At 50.0% G+C, this 17,032-nt stretch overlaps 1 protein-coding gene across 12 annotated transcripts in view; it reads right to left on the bottom strand.

Annotated features, from left to right (window-relative positions):
• The window catches only part of NPHP4 (nephrocystin 4), a 133,717-nt gene that overhangs the window by 97,247 nt on the left and 19,438 nt on the right, over positions 1-17,032 (bottom strand). For 7 of the 12 annotated variants that reach the window (XM_055382918.2, XM_055382899.2, XM_063703253.1 and 4 more), the window contains 3 exons: positions 11,513-11,685; positions 9,724-9,788; positions 4,225-4,380 (listed from right to left, as the gene is read on the bottom strand). In XM_055382918.2, the coding sequence (XP_055238893.2) occupies positions 4,225-4,380; positions 9,724-9,788; positions 11,513-11,685 (394 nt within the window). Of the gene's footprint in view, positions 1-4,224; positions 4,381-9,723; positions 9,789-11,512; positions 11,686-12,800; positions 12,923-17,032 lie in introns of all 12 variants that reach the window. The other 5 variants (XM_055382935.2, XM_055382941.2, XM_055382951.2 and 2 more) reach the window with 3 other exon arrangements.

Here is a 17,032-nt window from a genome sequence, read left to right as displayed (position 1 = left end):
AGCCTCCTGGGGACATAGCTCTTCTGCTAGGGATATTTAATTCAGCAGAATGCACCTCAAAAACAAGAGCACTGCAACAGTGGGATATTTAACTCAGCAGAATGCACCTCAAAAACAAGAACGCTGCAACAGTGGGATATTTAATTCAGCAGAATGCACCTCAAAAACAAGAACGCTGCAACAGTGGGATATTTAATTCAGCAGAATGCACCTCAAAAACAAGAACGCTGCAACAGTGGGATATTTAATTCAGCAGAATGCACCTCAAAAACAAGAACACTGCAACAGTGGCAGTAGAATGAAAACTACATTTAGGAATGATTTAAGCAGGAATGAAAATGACTTTGAGCTAGTCCAGGTTTATTCTAAAACAGCTATTGCCTTTGGTGACTGTGGTTAGATTTGAGGTCTGCCCTTACCAAAATCCTTTCTCAAGAGAGACCTATGACCTACCTCCCAAGAGTGCAATGCGACATCCTCAGCACCCAGCCCAGGGCCTGCTTCACAGTGTCTACTCAATAAATATTTGTTGAATAAATCAATGAATAAATGAATGAATTAGTGAATATGTAAAAAGTATACACCAAACTATGATCAGTGGTTTTCTCCACGGAGTTAGAGTAGAAGGGAAGACTTTCAGTTTTTACTAAATGTATTGAACACACATGAACTTTGTGGTTTTAAAACGCTCTTTAGCATATTGTATAAAAGGGGCAAACAACTGACAAGCTGCATTGGCACTGGCCAGGAACAGTCGTCAGAAAGCAGCCTCAAGGCCAGGCACAGTGGCGCATGTCTGTAATCCCAGCACTTTGGGAGGCCAAGGCAGGTGCATTCCTTGATGCTGGAGCTCAGGAGTTTGAGACCAGCCTGGGCAACACGGAGAAACCCTGTCTCTACAAAACATACAAAAATTAGCTGAAGGCCAGGCACCATGGCTCACACCTGTAATCCCAGCATTTTGGGAGACCGAGGTAGGTGGATCGCCTGAGGTCAGGAGTTCGAGACCTGCCTGGCCAACGCGGTGAAACCCCATCTCTACTGAAAATACAAAAATTAGCTGGGCATGGTCATGAACACTTGTAATCCCAGCTACTCGGGAGGCTGAGGGAGGAGGATCACTTGAACCCGGAAGGCGGAGGTTGTAGTGAGCCGAGATTGTGCCACTTCACTCTTGCCTGGGCGACAGAGCAAGACTGTCTCAAAAAAAAAAAAAAATTAGCCAGGCATGGTGGCACATGCCTATAGTCCTTACTGCTCAGGAGGCTGAGGTGGGAGATTGACTTGAGCATGGGAGGTAGAGTTTGCAGTGAGCCAAGATTGTGCCACTACACTCCAGCCTGAAGAAGAGCCAGACCCTGTCTCAAAAAAAAAAAAAGAATTAGAGAAGAATCTGGCTGTCATTACATATATAATTTAAAAAGTTTAAGAAGTAAAATAAAAAGAAAGTAGCCTCAGGGCCCACACGGCACTGGCACCCCAAACACAACAGAAAGGCTGGGCAAATTGTGTTTCTCTCCTAAAACAACTCTGGGAGTGGGGGCGGGGGGCGGGGGGCGGGGGGGCGGCAGGTGTTGCTGAGATACCTACCCTTTCTCTCCAAAAGGCGCATGCGGCCCTTACCTGGTAGAGTCAGTCAGCCCCTCTCCCTCCCTCCGGACACCATGGCGTGTGCTCGCCCTGCCCTCAGATCCCCTGCTCACTCGATTTTCAACACCAGCAGCATAAAATGTCATTAATTTTGCAATGTTCTAGGCACTGCCAGCATTCGTTTGGCACCTTGGTGACGGGCCGGCTGCTCCACACCTGGAAGGCCGACTTGAGGCCAACAGGCCAGACCTCTTCCAAAGCATGGCTTTTAAGAATGAGGAGCAGGAATCATGCACCCCAGGCTCAAGCTCTTTAATCCAAAACTCTGTCTCCCATCTTGTGGTCCCCTTGGCCCCAGCTGGACACAAGACACTAGGAACAAAATCAGGCCTGTCCTCTTGGGGCACCACGGCTTCTCATTTGCAGTCCTAGTCATGAGGCTGAGCCAGTCCAGTGACCTACAGGTAATTCTGTTGGTCTGCAGTTCTACTGACACCCACGGGCAAGTCACAAAGTGATGACTACCCCTCCGGCTCCAAGACTCCCAGGTAGTAAGACGGACACAGCTGACTTGAAAGCAGCACACAGCTAGTCCCAAGATCAGTATCCACCAGGCGACATCTCCCAGCTAGTCCTGAAGATCAGTATCTAATAGGCAACATCTCACAGCTAGTCCCAAGATTAGTATCAACCGGGTAACATCTGAAAGCTAGTCCTGAAGATCAGTATCAACCAGGCAGCAGCACACAGCTAGTTCCAAGATCAATATCAACCAGGCGACAACTCACAGTTAGTCCTGATGATCAGTATCAAGCAGGCGACATCTCACAGCGGCGCCTACAGGGCCCTCCCTGGCCAGCAGAGCAGGGGCCAGAAGGACAAGCCACGGACCAGGTCTCAGAGCCAGACACAGGTTTTCATGTTCTTTGCTCAACTCAACAGCAGTGACAATGAGGCCTTCCCTCTGTCTCCTTCTTCCTTTCAGAGGACTGCAGGCAGATTACAGGGTAAGACACCCCGAAGTTGGCGTGGAGAGCACTTATAGCTCAGTGAGCAGGACAGACCCAGACTGCGACCCCACGCTTGCTCTTGTTCAGAGTTCATTCCTCCCTTCTCATTTCTCACCCTCTCCTCCCTGGAATGCTGGAAAAACAGTGACTTCCCAATGATGATGTCCACCACAGACCTATCCAAGAAATTAATTAACTCAGATAGTAACATCTACACCCCAGCACCAACCAGAATGCCTGTGCGGCGCACGGGGCTGTCATCGCCGAAAACCAGGGACCTGCGCCGGAGCCCAGCTGCATCCTTTTCTTCAGGGTCCAGAATGAGCCAAACTCTCAGCACAGCACTGCTCTCGGTCCCCGCCCCTCACACACAAGGTCAAATCCTGCTCTTCCTGGAACCCAGCGGGGAGTCAGTCACCCAAGACACCCGAGGTTCTGGTGGTGCCAGGACATCTCCAGCACATGACAGGTAGAAGGAGGCTGGTGTGTCCCTTCTCCTGGAGTCCTCAAGAAAGCCATACAAAAATCTCCAGAAGTGCCTGGAAGAAGCATGCAGCCCAGGCCATGAGGACCACCCAGAAGATTCCTACAGCAGAGCACACCCCCAACACTCCCATGGCTGCTGGGGTCGACCCAATTCCACCACCAGAGAATCAACTTCTGAAAACCACACCAAGACAGAGCCCTTGTCCTTTAACACGAATTTCAGTTTCCAAAAATCCTCAGGTCACTGCACACCCATGTTCACAGCAGCCAGAAGGTGGAAGGCTCAAGTGTTAACTGATGAAACAATCGGCAGAACATGGTCCATCCATAGACCGGAATATCATCCAGCCTTAAGATGAAAAGGAAGGAAACTGAGACACACACTATAACATGGATGAACCTCGAAAACACTCCACTCAGAACTTTGAAGACATTTCACTCTTAGGATGAACTAACAGAGCAATTCCCCTCTCTTCCTGAAGAATGCCGGCCACTGAAGGACAAGGACTGCAGATCCCAGTCCTGTGAGGTCCCCAGAGTCACTGAAACCATGAAGACAGAAAGCGGAAGGGTGGCTGCCAGGGGCTGGGGGAGTAGGGAATAGGGAGTCAGTGTGGAAGGGGACGGGGAGCTTCAGCCGGGGAGGAGGAAAGAGCTCGGGGATGGATGGTGCTGGTGGCTGCGCTACAATGTGAATGTACTTACTGCCACTGAACTGTACATTTGAAAAGGGCTAAGACGGTCAATTTTATGTTATCCTTATTTTACCTTAATTTAAAAATCATCATCATCATCATCAGGTCACTGATATGATGCCACATGGTTGAGATCCAGCCAGTGGTCTTCCTAGCTATGGTCACAGAGACTTGAACTCTGTCTCTCACGAAAGCATTTTCCCAACCAAAGCAGCCAGAAATGACTCGAAGGATGTGAGACACTATTTAGGAGGGAAACGGAAACTAGACTGCCATTCCATCCTCCTCCACCGCCCCCCACAACCCCCGCCAGGCCGTGCTGCTGAGCTGCAGAGGGGCACTCGGCCCACACTGCCCCCAGAAGAGCCCAGTGCCTTCAAGGTTTCACTGTGAACTAGGACAGACTCACCTCACCAAATGGAGAGAATCAAAGACGCCCTTACCAGATTCTCCATGAGCTGGAAGCAGGCCAGGTATCTGCTGCAGACCAGACACCAGAAGGTTCTCAGGAAGAAGGTGGAACGCAGGCTCCAGGGCCGGGTGTGGCTTCAGTGTGTACTGCAGGCTGCAGTTCTCAATGAGGGTCATGTGTCTGTTTTCTGGTGAAGAAAACACCAATGTGATCAACTGATAGCTGAAAGCAAAGGTGCTTCCAGTCAAACCAGCCAATTAACAGAGAATGTTAGAAACACCACAAACAGGAAAGGGACTTTTCTAGGGAGAGTGAAGTGGTGCTCTGTTCTGCCTCAAGTGAAAGGCATTGATCTTTAATAACCTTCTCTGGTAAAGTCACAATTTAAAAATTTTTTTGATTTTTCTTTTTTGTTTGTTTGTTTGTTTGTTTTTAGAGACAGGGTGCCACTCTGTTTGCCCAGGCTGGAGAGCAGTGGTGTAATCACAGCTTCCTGAAGCCTCAAACTCCGGGGCTCAAGTGATCATCCCACCTTGGCCTCCCAAAGTGCTGGGATTACAGGCATGAGACACCATGCCCGGCCTGGAGGTGCAGTTTTTAACCCAGCATAAAATCTCTCCCACCCACTACTTCCCTCAGTCTCCTGAGAGCACAGACAGGCAGAGGCTGTGCAGTTTCCCCAGGTATCGCTGGTCCCTGCCATCAGAGGGGCCTGGAGGACACCCTGGCCCGAGGCCTGCCTGCCTGCCTTTGCGTGTCAGCACTTGTATCCACCAAGCCCCAAAAGGAGGAGGGCAGCACTGGAGGGAGGCCAGCAGCATCAGAGACAGAGCCCTGTCCTCAGGGAGGTGCCACTTTCCTGGAATGATGGCTAAGACCAAACACGTGGATACCCATAACGCACGGGAGAACTGGATCCGAACCACGGGACAGATGTGGGCAAAGCACGAGGGGAAACGCGAGGAGGAAAAAGGGCATGAAGGAAAGACTCTGGAGAAATGACACCCGGGAGGAGTGCGGCTACACCGCAGGGCGGGCAGGCCCTGAAGGTGGAAGGAACAGCATCCCCAGAAACGGGAGTGCGGGGAGAGGCACACCCCCGAAACACAGGGCCTGGGCTGCCCTCTTCACATTCCCACCAAACGGCCAATCTTGCTTGGGCCTGATTTTCTCCAGTGACAGGAAGTCCACCACATCCCGAGGCACAGGGCATGCACGTGGTCTCAGGTGGCTCAAGTCCCAGCTGTGGCCGGGCCAGGGACAGCTGCTGAGAGTCACAAGTTCAGCTCATTCATGTTCTGATTTCATAAAGAAAGAGCTAAATATGAACTACTGTATTATCAGAAAAAGAAATTTGTGAAAAACTAGGTCCGCCATGGGGGCTCACGCCCATAATTCCAGCACAGGTGGATCACCTGAGGTCAGGAGTTTGAGACCAGCCTGACCAACATGGTGAGACCCCATCTCTACTAAAAATACAAAAATTACCCAGGCGTGGTGGCGCATGCCTGTAATCCCAGTGACTTGGGACGCTGAGGCAGGAGAATCGCTTGAACCCGGGAGGCAGAGGTTGCAGTGAGCCGAGATTGCACCACTGCAATCCAGCCTGGGTGACGGAGATTCCATCTCAAAATAAAAAAAAAAAGGAAATTGGTGAAACACTGTATTTTTTTAGTACCTATTCACTTCAAACATGGAATCTGCTTACTTTAAAATTTAAAATACTGCTAAAGGCATTTGACCTGAGTGGCTAGTCAGGAGTCACAACCTCTCTGTGGGGGGGCACACAGGAGAAATAGGAAAAGACTCCAAATGCTCAGACCTCAGACCCAGCCACCAGCTTCAGGATTTTGCCCTACGAATTCACGCACATGCTCAGGGGAAGGGCGGACGCCTACTGCAACGGGGTTTCCAACCTTTTCTTTTCTTTTTTTTTTTTTTTTTTTGAGACAGAATCTTGCTGTCACCCAGGCTGGAGTGCAGTGGCATGATCTCGGCTCACTGCAACCTCCGCCTCCCGAGTTCAAGCAATTCTCCTGCCTCAGCCTCCCCAGTTGCTAGGATTACAGGCACCTGCCCTCACACTCGGCTAATTTTTGTGTTTTTAGTAGAGACAGGGTTTCACCATGTTGACCAGGCTGGTCTCGAACTCCTGACCTCATGTGATCTGCCTGCCTTGGCCTCCCAAAGTGCTGGGATTACAGGGGTGAGCCACCACTCCTGGCCCAACCTCTTCTTACAGAAACCCCTAAGGGTCGGTATGCAGATCTATTCAATCAATCATGAAACATCAATTCCAGGAAACACCACAGAGCTGTAAAAAGAGTGAGTGCTTTCTGTGTACTGATAGGAAACATTCTTCTAGACAAATTGTAAGGGAAGAAAGCAAGGTGTGGAACAGTGAGTAAGAAGAGGTCAAGAATCAGATGCAATACTGGACAAGCGCATTAGCTTCTGTGTCCGTAAAACGACCCCGGAAGGGTCTGTTACCAGGGCAGCCCTGATGAAATAACAGCAGAAGTTCCTTTTTCTCACTGTTTTCCTTCAGTCCCTTTATCTATGGGTACAGCTGCTTTAAAGGAACCAGATGGTAGGGATGCCACCAGAGCTTCTTGACCCCTGACCAAATACCAGAGAGAGATAGAGCCCCACAAAACTGCTGCAAACTAGAACAGGTGAGCCCCAGTTGCCTTTAGACCATTAGCATATCATTATAATGCTAAAGACCATTCTCCAAGAGAAGACCACCGCGTGTTCTGTACAAGCCATGCCTGGAGAAGCACGTTATGATCTGCGTCCGTGTGCCTGGAGTCCCATCCTCCCGGCCCATACCCAGTCCTTCATCTCCATGCCTCCCACTGTCCAGGGAGAAGGTGCCTTTAAAGCGAGGGCTCCCTTCTCCACTCCCTGGCCAGTGAGTAAAACCTGACTGCCTTTTCCAATTGGATATTCTTTCTTTGCAGCCGACACAAAGTGGGAAAAGAACTCGGTTCTCCAGTGACAGATCCACAAGAACACAAAGAGAGAGGTTACCTGGTAGCAGGTGAGGGGATGGGGAAAGGAGACCTCACTCTCAACTTTTTATATGTATATATTTTATATATATATAACACACATATAAATATACTATATATAAAATATATAATACATATATATATTATATATATATAATTTTTTTTTTTTTGAGGCAGGGTCTCACCGTCGCCCAGGCTGGAGTGCAGTGGTATAATCATGGCTCACTGCAGCCTAAAACTCCTGGGCTCAGCAATCCTCCCACCTCAGCCTCCCAAGTAGCTATGACCACAGGGGCGCACCGCCATACCCAGTTAATGTTTGTATTTTTTGTAGAGATGGGGTCTCACTATGTTGCCCACGATGGTCTCAAACTCCTGGCCTTAAGCAATCTGCCCACCTCAGCCTCTCAAAGTGTTGGGATTACAGGTGTGAGCCACTGCACCTGGCACTTTTTTATACTTTTGGATTCTGAATCATGTGAGTGTATTGCCATTACCAGCAAATTTTGGGAAATGCCTGCTGCAAGGATGAGTGAAGGGCCCCGCAGCAGGTTCCTCCTCACAGCCTCCACTCAGGGCCAACAGCTTCCACACAGACGCATGGACATGTGGACTGTGGACGTGGAGCGAATGTGGTGGCTGTCTACTTTGTTCTCAGGATACTTCTGGACAGAAAATCCCGGCATATGACTAATTAGATTCAGTTGAAAAATAACCTAAAAGCCAATCTTCAGCAACGAAATGAAGTTCCTGACTGGTTGTTCTCAGTAAACTAAAAATAAAATCCTGAGCCCCCAGTGGACTGAAGGGACCTCCTCTTGGCCTAGAGGACTCCAGAGCAGCCTTGAAAACTGAGTTCCGGGAGTGACAGGAGGGGACCAGACAGGCCTCCACATGCCCCAGCCCATGCTAACCACTGTTAGCCTTTCTTCCCTCAGGACTGCAACCAGCCCTTCTAGAGACTCCACCGCTGCTGCTGCCCACCGATCACCCACCGCTCTCCCTCTTCTGGATAGTCCACGGAGGGCATGCAGGGAGGGCTTTCGTGTCCCCTGCTTCACCTTCTGACATCAGAGGGCCGAGAACTTCCCCTCGGGTCCTGCGAGTGCCACCACGTTTTGAACACTGTGTCCCATGAAGCGGCATGGGACTCAGCTGCACACGTGCACGCTTCTCTCATAAACACGCATGACTCCTCCTGGGCTTATTAAAATAAGCAGTCTCAGCCCCCACTCAGCAGAAATTCCTCTTCCCTCTGCCCCTCTCTCGGAGGGTCTGTTTCTAGCTTCTGGCTGGAGGCTACACTTCCCAGCCTGTCAGAAAGGCCACCTGCAGGCTGCAGCTCTTTATGAGAAATGAAGCTCTCCTTTCCAGTCTCAGGAACCTCATCACTCTTCAGCTGACATCTCCTATCACGAGATTGTCACCAAGACCAGTGAGGGGCAAAGGGAGTGGGTTTGACGTTTTGTTTTGTTTTGTTTGAGACAGGGTCTCACTCTGTCACCCAGGCTGGAGTGCAGTGGTGCAATCTCACCACACTATAATCTCTGCCACCTGGGGTGAAGTGATTCTCCCACCTCAGCCTCCTGAGTAGCTGGAACTACAGGCACACACCACTACACCTGGCTAAATTTTTGTATTTTTTATAGAGACAGGTCTTACTATGTTGCCCAGACTGGTTTCAAACTCCTGAGAGCTCAAGTGATCCACCTGCCTCAGCCACCAAAGTGCTGAGATTACAAGCCTGAGCCACCGTGTCCAGCCAGGTTTGACTTTTAACACAAGCCACGAGGCACACATGACATCCCCTTCGAGGAATCTGGGCAGCATCTCACCTCGAAGAGACAGAAAAGTCACCCTCCCCAACAGATCCACCTCCGGCCACTCTTCCCCACTCACACTCCCCCAACTGCTAGGCAAGCACAGCCTCTGTGCTCTGAGCCTCCCTGATGTCCTTCTAGCCCACTCCCACCCCTCTCACCACATGCCCTTCCTGTCATCCTCCAGGCAGGCAGCAGCAGAGCAGACCGTCATCCCCATCCTTCCCAAATGGCTCCCTCTGGCTGCCTGGGAACGGCTGGTCACTGAGGAACAGCAGGAAGCTCCCCGTCGACCCCTGCTCTGCTCTAAGGCGGCCTCTCAGCCATGGGGCCTCGCCATGCTGGAGATAACCGATGGCTGTGCGGTCAGAGGTTTGAGACAGCCGGTGGCTGGTGACAGAGAGCTACTACTTCATCTGGTGAGCAGAGCTGTTCCCCTCCCTCCAGGTGGCTCTCACAGGTGCTCCCGTGCTCATCCCCACAAACCAATGCCCTCCCTCAGGGCTGGTGTGTTTCAGTTCTTTACTTTCTGCCAAAAGTCCAATGCCACAAAACATGTGCCAAAACCTCTTAGATAAATTAGCTAAGCAGACAGCGGTTTACACTGAGAAAGATCCCATTCAGAGCTAAAGGTGGGGAACACTCAGGGAAGGCACGAGAGCAGTGAGTGCTGCCAAGGCCAGGTCTGGCTCTTACGCTCTGCGGGGTCCTGGAGAAGCGGGTGCAGGAGGGCTCTGGGGGTGCCATGGTACAGCCGCAACCTGGAAGACAGGACCCAGAGAACACTCATCAGCCACGTGCGCACTTCTCAGAAGGAAAGCACATGGAGGCCTCAGCCACCACCACGCCCACTAGAGCTTTCTAAACTCCACCAGTCCCATCCTCTGCGGAAGGCAGAGGCAGCTGAGGCCAGCAGCTCCCCAAGCCGTTGGTGCTTGTGGCCAAGCATGTCTGGCACACACGCAGCCCCAACCCAAGGCAGCCTGAGAATTGAGGAGCTTTCCTGGAAAACACCATGGAAATTTACAAAACTCTGAAATGTCTCAAGAAAGACAACATCTGAGGAATTTCCACAGCTGTATATCTGGAGCAGTGGTTCTCAACCAGCGATGATTCTGCTCCCTAAGGCACATTTGGCAATGTCTGGAGACATTTTTTTTCGTTTGTCACAACAGGGCCAGGGGGCAGGGAGGCAGTGCCCTGGCATCTAGTGGGTTGCCAGGGATGCTGCTAAACATCCTACAGCACAGACGACAGCCCCGCGACAGCAAACAATTATCCATTCGCAAGTCAGTGGTGTCAAGCTTGAGAAACCCTGGTTTGGAGTAAACATGTAGGCTTTAACCCTGGCTGAAAGCATGATGCGCCAGCCTATCCACCCGCATGTCCGGCTCCTACACAGAGCCTGGCACGCGACAGACACTCAGCCAGCATGTGCTGAATGAACACCTACTGCCTGCCAGGCACCTGTGAAAAACACATCGCTCAATATTCAAGCAGAACTTACGAGATATGCATTATCATTACCCCTCATATACAGATGAATAAATTCAGGGTCCAAGAGCTCAAATCACTTGCCTGAAGTCCCCCAGAGAATCAGTGCTAGAGTACAACTTTGGCCCATATCCATACTACCTCAAATCCATCGCTGGTGGTCAAAGCCAGCCCTTACTCCAGCCTAAAGAACAATTCCTTAAGTCACTTAGAAATGGCAAACCCAGCCGGACACAGCGGCTCACGTCTGTAATCCCAACACTTTGGGTGGCTGAGGCGAGCAGATCTCTTGAGCCCAGGAGTTCAAGACCAGCCTGGGCAACATAGGGAGACCCCGTCTCTACTAAAAACACAAAAATTAGCCAGGCATAGTGGCACACACCTGTAATCCCAGCTACGTGGGAGGGTGACACACAGGAATTGCTTGAGCCTGGAGGCGGAGGTGGCAGTGAGGCAAGATGGCACCACTGCACTATAGCCTGGGTGACAGAGCAAGACCCTGTCTCGAAGAAAAAAAAAAAGGCAAACCCCCAAGCAAGACACATCCCACACTATGCTATTATGGACACACAACTTTAGATGACAAATGTACGGCCTTCTACTGCCAGCATAAGACGAGCAGTTAAACCACCATAGAAAGATGCTGGAATTTGGCCAGGCGCAAAACCCCATCTCTACTAAAAATACAAAAATTAGCCAGACATGGTAGCAGGTGCATCACTTGAGGTCAGGAGTTCGAGACTAGCCTGGCCAACATGGCAAAACCCCATCTCTACTAAAAATACAAAAATCAGCTGGGCGTGGCACCTGTAATCCCAGCTACTTGGGAGGCTGAGGCACGAGAATCGCTCGAACCCAGGAAGTGGAGGTTGCAGTGAGCCGACATTACACCACTGCACTCTAGCCTGGTTGACAGAGTGAGACTCTGTCTCAAAAAAAAAAAAAAGACAGACGCGGGAAAACCCCACGGTTGTAGAAACAAGGCAGGTACCTTTTGTCCTGGGAAGCAGAGATAGGAGAGTCCGGCTGGTTGCTGAAGATCCGAAGAATTCCAAACCCACAGGACAATGTCTGGAGGCTCCCATCCCGTTTCTTGCCCTCAGCGACCACTTCCACCACAGCCACGATATGAGGGTGGTTTAGGGATGTGTGAAAATACAAGGGCTGCAGAACAGAAGCCAGAGGATGGTCTGAGTGTTCAGGACACACACAAAGAGGACATGGGCGCTGTCCCCACCCCCGAGACCGCCTTCCTACACGTGCCACAGCATCCGGAACCCTCTACCATGCCCTCATGTGGTGTACCACATCTCTGCAGCATGCCAGGGAAGCAGGCACACTGAGGTAACTCCCTCAGACTCAAATGTTGGTGTCAGAGCTCTTTATTCCAGAGCACCCAACATCCAGGGCATCAGACGTCTGCTTCCACTCCAGGAACTTTCCATTCCCTAGGAATTCCACCACAAGAAACACCAACAGACCCCAGGCCCACTAGAGCAGAATGGGGCTAAAGCAGCTATGCACCCAACCCTGCAGGGGGACACACCAGGTAGGACTACGGTTAGATCAGCCCAAGACATAACACATCCACCACTAAAAAGACACGCACGTGCTGATCAATTCATGCTCCTAGTATTGCCTGACACTCAACACGGACAACTTCAGTCACACCTTCCCAGTGCTGCTTCGTGCGTAACCATTTTGAGTTCCATCTGAACTGTATTTAAACTATTAACAAGAAGAATCCTTGGATTTCTTTAGGTGCTAAGTAATTATCCCCAGTTCAGAGCCCAAAAGACTAAAGTCTTTTTATGCCAAAAATCACCTTGAGATCATTTTATTAAAAGATTTCTCAAGATCTAAGCCAAGTAGATGATATTCAAATTGATCTTAAAAGGTTTTCCACTCACATCTTCCCATTCCCAACATGCAAATGGCCAGCCTCTGCCTCCGCCTTCCTGCCAGGCCCAGGGAGAGGAGGCCTGGGAAGACAGCACAGGAGACTCAAACCCCTCTCTGCATCTCATACAGGTGCTCCCACTTGGGAATGAAAGCACCTTCACTCTGCTGCTGCTTTTCTATTGCGTTAAATTCAATGCAGTTGTTTTTATTTAAAATTAAGGGGCCTGGGGTGGTGGCTCGCACCTGTAATCCCAGCACTTTTGGGAGGTCGAGGCAGGAGGATCACTTGAGCTCAGGAGTTCAAGATCACCTGGCAACATAGCAAAACACCATCCCTATGAAAAATACAAAAATTAGCCAGGCATGGTGGTGCACACCTGTGGTCCCAGCTACTTAGGAGGCTGAGACAGGAGGATCACTTGAGCCTGGGAAGCAGAGGTTGCAGTAAGCCGAGATCACGCCACTGCACTCCAGCCTGGGCAATAGAGTGCAACTTTGTCTAAAAAAAAGAAAGAAAGAAGGAATGCCGTAAGCACAGTAGACAGAGATGAAGACACTGACTGAGTTTGCTAATCAACAGGGAATGCGCATCCCCAGGCATCAGGAGTGGTGCTGAGCCCATACCCCAACACCCCAGCTGGGGGGCAAAGCACAGGTCACCAGCTGAGCACAGAGACCGCCCCCATAAGGCACAAAGAGGTAAGGAGAGCCGAGGCTGGTTTTCCGCTCTATGACTTAAACTTGGAATAATCCTCCTATTAACGAGTCATTACCATGGTGTCACCGAGAAAACGTTTACTGTAATCACAGACTGTCAGCCCAGGATAACAGAGAGATGCATTAAAACATCAGCCATGAGATATAAATCGTTATTCTATTATCTTTTATTGCAATATGATGAAATAATGACCACTTACAGCTGACAGGTGGTTGGACTAAGAGAGAAATTATGTTTGTTTCCAAGACTCCAGAACCGCTTTTAAAAAGCCCCACTGCAAAGTCGAGTTGGTCGTTATCTCACCTTTTCTATTTATACCTGTGCACGTCAGTCTTACGAATACTACCCACTTTTTCTATTGGCAATAAATATTTTCAACTCTGATACACAGCAACAACAATCTGCCAGCCTAGAGGTCACCCTGAAATTACTCTACCTGAACTGGGTGGAACCTGCCGCTACGGGCATGTCCCAAATACAAGTTTATGGCTATGCCTCTCCCTTCTGTTTACCACTAAAAATAATCACTCTGAGGCCAAAAACAACAACAACAGCAACAGAGCCCCAGAGCTGCTTGTCTCAGCTGATCCAACCTTAGAATCTAAAGAATCCATCTTTAATCAGAAGAGTCAGCCGCTCCAAGTGCAGCATGTTTGAAAAGTTCAGATGGTTGTACCAGTACAATTACTGATTGATAAGGACATATGTTCTTTTCCAAAAATCATTTATTGACCCTCCAGTGTGGGAACAGCCCCAAGCTAAAGAATTTATAACAAACCTGGAAAACACAAGTCAGCTTTCAAGAAGCTCGAGCCTCGAAGGCTTCATAAACGACAGATGAGGCAGGCACAAAACTGCGAGCAACAGAGCCACATGGCTGCACCCCTCGGGTCACCCGAGCAAAGTCACATTTGACCAGGTCACCGCTGCCTGACCACCCAATTCCCGCCTTACTCAGCGAGGCAGCACCCAGCTGAGGAATACCTGTACACACGCCCTTCAGTCTAGGGAAACTTAAGGAACGCGACTGCCATACATTTGGAAAGGAACATTCTCTACATCAACTGAAATTGCACGATTAAAAGGCAAAGTCAAGCCCATCAAATCGCCTGCAGGGGAAGGCCACTTGAGACAGACGGAGACGGGCTCTCTGTCACCCCTGCATCGCAGCTCACTTATCTGCACTGGTCAAGTTTCCTCCTTGACAGCATAAACAGATTAATAAATCATTTAAATGCTCCTGTCTTAATGCCTTCATCTTCAAAAACACGGACACCATTTTGCCTCGGGGCCAAGTTTCCATTTTTCACCCGCGGTGATGGAAGTGGAATTGGGCCTCTGCCAATGTGCCTGGATGAAGAGGCTGCAGCCGGGCACCCCCTATGGCACGGCCAAGTGACCTGGCACCTGCATGACATGGGCTCCTCTGACAACGCTGGGCAGCAAGGCCAGAGAGGAGCTGAGCAGGAACAGAATGAGTCCCTTCCAAAGAACTGTTTTAATAAGCCTTTAACAGGATATCTTCAGCCAGGCAAACAATGCAGAGACTTCATGCAGTTCCTACCCTCTGGCTCAGACTCACACTGCGGGTTCGGACGGCTTCCCAGACACTACCCCTCAAAGACAGCAGGGATCGGGGGAGCCCATCGATTTCCACAGCAAAGCATCATGACAGGGACAGGGACAGCCCCCTGCCCCATGAATTATCCAGCCCACAATGTCAGTGGTGCCAAGGTCGAGAAACTCTCATTTGGAGTAAAAATGTAAACTTTAATCCTGGCTGAAAGGATAATACACCATCTTATCCATCTCTGCACTTCCAGCTCCTAAACACAGCCTGGCACGCAGAAGACCCTTAACCAACGTTTCTTGAATAAAAACTACTGCCCACTGGGTCCCTGCTTATGGAAAAGCACATGACTAAATACTCCAGCAGCACTTAGGGGATGCACACTCTTATCTCTCATGAGCAAATGGATGAAGCCAGGAGGAGTTTATTTTTTTCTTGCAAATTAATTTAATTTCTTTCTTTCTTTTTTTTTTCATAGGTTTTTGGGGAACAGGTGGTATTTGGTTACATGAGGAAGCTCTTTAGTGGTGATCTGTGAGATTACGGTGCACCCATCACCCGAGCAGTATCCACTGAACCTAATTTGTAGGGTTTTTTTTTGTTTGGTTTTTCTTTTTTGAGACAGAGTCTTGCTCTATCACCCAGGCTGGAGTGCAGTGGCGTGAATCTCAGCTCACTGCAACCTCCACCCGCCGAGCTCAGGTGATTCTCTAGCCTCAGCCTCCCAAGTAGCTGGGATTACGCGTGTGTGCCACCACGCCCAGCTAATCTTTATATTTTTAGTAGAGACAGGGTTTCACCATGTTGGCCAGGCTGGTCTCAAATTCCTGACCTCAACTGATCCATCCACCTCGGCCTCCCAACGTGCTGGGATTACAGGCATGAGCCACTGCACCCAGCCTCAATTTGTAGTCTTTTATCCCTCACCCTCTAGGATCAAGGAGTTTAAATCACTTGTCTGAAGTCCCACTGGGATCAGTGATGGAGTAGGACGCTAGCCCATCCTACCTCAACTCCAACGCCCATGGCGAAAGCCTGTTCTCCCTCTGGCCTAAAGAGCAACTCCTTGGCTTACTTAGAAAAGTAAGTGAGCAGACATGATTACAACCCAAAGCAAGAAATATCTAACCCCAGCTCTACCAAAATAAAAACATTTAGCTGGGTCTGGTGATGCATGCCTGTAGTCCCAGCTACTTGGGAAGCTGAGGAGGGAGGATCACTTGAGCCCAGGAGTCCAAGGCTGCAATGAGCTATGATCGCACCATTGCACTCCAGCCTGGGCAACATAGTGAGACCCCATCTCTTAGAAAAGAAAGATCCCACACTATGCTGCTGTGAACACACAACAACAAAACTGACAAACTTACAGCTTTCCATTGTCCCCAGATGACTGACAGTTCAATCACTGTACAATTAAACACTGGAAACGTCACAGAGACCAATCATTTCTCCTTCTGAAAACCATTTTCTTTCATCCTCTCATTTCAGGTTCCAAGACCACGGCAGTGGTTTCCATTGTGCCAGAGAGGAAATCAGCCCTCCCCAGCTGCAAACAGACAGGCACACAGGGCCCGAGTTGGCCTCCTAGAGCCATAGAGCCTCCCTCTGTGGAAGCAGCTTGCTGGGACACGAAGCCGGCTTCTTGCTTTTGTTGTGACGATGTTCAGGACATGCCTGCCCTCTGCCGAGCAACAGCAAGAGCACGGGAGCAGCAGTCGGGCTCTGCAGCCAGGGCTTCCTGCAAGCTCCAGAGCCAGGCCCAAGAATCCAGGCCCTGGAAGGGCTCGCAGGAGTTTCATGTGGGTTATGCTGATACTCCTTGACAGCATCCACTTTTCGACGGGAAATTATAGCACGCTCATTGCTCTGACAAGTAAGAGCCGCTCAAGAGGGGCTTTCTCATGGCTGTGATGACGGGAAGAGGCACAACCCAATCACCTGCATCCCTCTACCAGGGCAGGTGACTGCCCCGCTGCTTTGGTGACACTGGGGCTGGTGCGCTCTGGGAGGAAAGATTCCCCTGATGGGGGTTTAAGCTGTTGCTGGAGAACCACGAGGATTCCTGCCCAGTAACTCCCCACAAATAAATAAAGGAGGGAAAAGAAGCCAGACACACTACGCCAGCCACACACAGTCATTAAGGAAAGAATCCAAGGGAAAAGTATGTCCACCTCAAAAAGAAAACTGAGAAACTGCACAGGACCGTGGCCTCCAGGATTATTTTTTAAAAGACACTTTTTTAGAAGTTGAATGAATGATTCGCTGGCTCAGAGGAAGTGAAAGGCAATTCCTCTCCACCAGGAAAGGTCTCAGACAACACG

Source organism: Gorilla gorilla, chromosome 1 (genome assembly GCF_029281585.2).
Source record: "Gorilla gorilla gorilla isolate KB3781 chromosome 1, NHGRI_mGorGor1-v2.1_pri, whole genome shotgun sequence".
NCBI classification, from domain to species: Eukaryota; Metazoa; Chordata; class Mammalia; order Primates; family Hominidae; genus Gorilla; species Gorilla gorilla.
The sequence above is the reverse complement of the archived record's forward strand: the minus strand, read 5'-3'. Positions and strand labels throughout refer to the sequence as shown.